At 38.9% G+C, this 2433-nt stretch overlaps 1 protein-coding gene across 1 annotated transcript in view; it reads right to left on the bottom strand.

Annotated features, from left to right (window-relative positions):
- Window positions 1-1846, bottom strand: part of DLD (dihydrolipoamide dehydrogenase) — a gene marked incomplete at its 5' end in the record, with an annotated part of 14009 nt that extends 12163 nt beyond the window's left edge. The window contains 2 exons of the mRNA XM_010072795.1: window positions 895-974; window positions 1771-1846. Coding sequence (XP_010071097.1) covers window positions 895-974; window positions 1771-1846 — 156 coding nt within the window. The remainder of the gene's footprint in view (window positions 1-894; window positions 975-1770) is intronic.
- Window positions 1847-2433: the final 587 nt, after the last annotated feature.

Here is a 2433-nt window from a genome sequence, read left to right as displayed (position 1 = left end):
GGTGGTCTAACCAACTAATCTTTGGCATGAAGTCCAGATGTCATAATTCAAAAGCATTGAGAGCTATCAGCCTGAAGGAACATACTCAAGACTGCCAGCACTGCCCTTCTCAGATTTCAAAATAATTAAGAATAACACAGTGCCAAGACAGTAAGTTGGTCTCATATCAAGGAGTGAAGATAAAAAAACTATCCTGGTGAAGTCACACTCCACATTTTCATAAGTTTAGAAAATATGAAGTGCATTATGCACATATAACTCTCACAGTACTCCACTAAATGACACATTAGTACATAATAAAGTTGCCCCTCTGAAAAGGCATTCAAAAAAACCAGAACAGAGATGAACATAAATAAATGTAAAATAGATACTACAGTATTTCTACAGACACATTTTCAGCTCTAAAATTCTCACATGGCAATAGAATTCCTCTACTCACATTCAAAAAGCACATCAGTTAAATATTGGTTTTTCCCCTTTTAAGTTCCCTCAATCTGTTCTTCAGGACAGTTTTTCAGTGGCCTTTCTGTCACTATCACTGCCTCCTTGGGTTTTTTCCCCCCTCTTTTTTCTTTTCTTTGTTTGGAGAAAAATTCCTTCCTAGCATTCTCTTCCCACCTTCTCTTCCACAAGAGTATAATCCCACCTCAGTTATCACTTCCAGTCAAAAGCAACCTGTCCTGAGCAGCTTTGTCAGTAGCAGGGCTATAGACAGCAACACCTTCACATGTCTATTTCAACTTCTGTACTATCTGGGCAAGCAAGGTAAAGAAAGATTACTGACACATCAACAGCATCTAGTGGCCCAAGATGTGACAGAAGAATTTCAGTTTTTCAGTATCACACAAACACTATATCTGGATGAATATTCTGCTGAGTGAGGTCTCATCTCACCTTAAATCCAAGCTGAGCTGCTTTGATGGCAGCAACATACCCTCCAGGACCAGAGCCAATAACTGTGACATCGGCATCAACTGAAACAGAAAACATTTGAGTTATTTTTGTTTCAGCAATTAAAACTTTACTGCCGAAATACCAGTTCATAATTTTTTAAATAATTCACGTTTGAAAATATATTTTTTAAAAAGCAAAATAGCTACTAAAAATTATGCAACTTAATAAACTAGGTTTAGATAATTACACCTCACATCTGAAAGTAACTCTCTAGACAAAGGGAAAGGTTGCGTAGAAGTATTCACAATGCAGTAAAAACCACCTGTCTTAAATTTCACAGGGAAAATAATGTAAAATGAAATGAAGAAACTGAATTCTGTCTGACATTCCCTCTTGCTATAGAACCTTTAAGAATTTAACCTAAGATGTCTGGATAATTTATTATAACATTTTTTCAGCATAGCTCCTATTGAAGTTTAGTGCAAAAGATAAATGCTTACTGAATGCCATAAAATCAGTAGTTTATAAAAGAGAAAATATGGCTGAAATAGGTATCTACAGTACCTCTACTGTTTATGAGCACAGCAGAAACTATGAACTTCGTACCTAATTTATATCTTGTAACCACAACCATCTCTGGAATATTATATACCATAATTGTTCATAGGTTACGTAAAGTTCAACTTCTGTTTGTAACTTTAGCTTGATATCAAATAAGGCAAATAAGCCACTATTTTTAATCTAAATCTCCATGCTGACATGGATTCCACTGTCACCTGGCAGATTGATTTCTGAGTTCAAAGCACTGCTTCAGTTTCTCCAGTTTTTTGGGGGGTTGGTTTTGTTTGTCCAAATAAATTGTTCACAACTAATTACCTTGATCAGCATAGGTCCTTTGTGACACTGCACAAATTCCTTGGAGACCATGATGAATTCGATCAAAATGGCTTCTCTAGAAAGGGAAAAAAACTTAAGTTTTACAAGCTGAAGAAAAATAAGCATTCAACCACACACAGATGAACAGTTACAGTCACCAGTTAACCACAATAGGACCAACATGACTGAAGAGGACATAGTTCTGTTCCCCTCAGTTCAAGGGGGACAGAGAACTGCTGGAGAGAGTCCAGCGCAGAGCCACAAAGATGATGAAGGGAATGGAGCATCTCCCTGATGATGAAAGGCTGAGGGAGCTGGGTCTCTTTAGCCTGGAAAAGAGGAGACTGAGGGGTGACCTAATCAATGTTTATAAATATGTAAAGGGTGAGTGTCAGGAGGATGGAGCCAGGCTGTTCTCTGTGACATCCAGTGACAGGACAAGGGGCAATGGGTTCAAGCTGGAACATAGGAGGTTCCACTTGAATATGAGAAAAAACTTCTCCACAGTGAGAGTGACAGAGCACTGGAACAGGCTGCCCAGAGAGGTTGTGGAGTCTCCTTCTCTGGAGACATTCAAAGCCCGCCTGGATGCGTTCCTGTGTGATCTGATCTAGGTGTCCTGCTCCGGCAGGGGGATTGGACTAGATGATCTTTCGAGGTCCC

The sequence above is a fragment of the Pterocles gutturalis genome, unplaced genomic scaffold (genome assembly GCF_000699245.1).
Source record: "Pterocles gutturalis isolate BGI_N339 unplaced genomic scaffold, ASM69924v1 scaffold30567, whole genome shotgun sequence".
Lineage (NCBI taxonomy): Eukaryota > Metazoa > Chordata > Aves > Pterocliformes > Pteroclidae > Pterocles > Pterocles gutturalis.
Note: the sequence above shows the minus strand (reverse complement) of the source record. Positions and strands in the feature narration are given on the sequence as shown.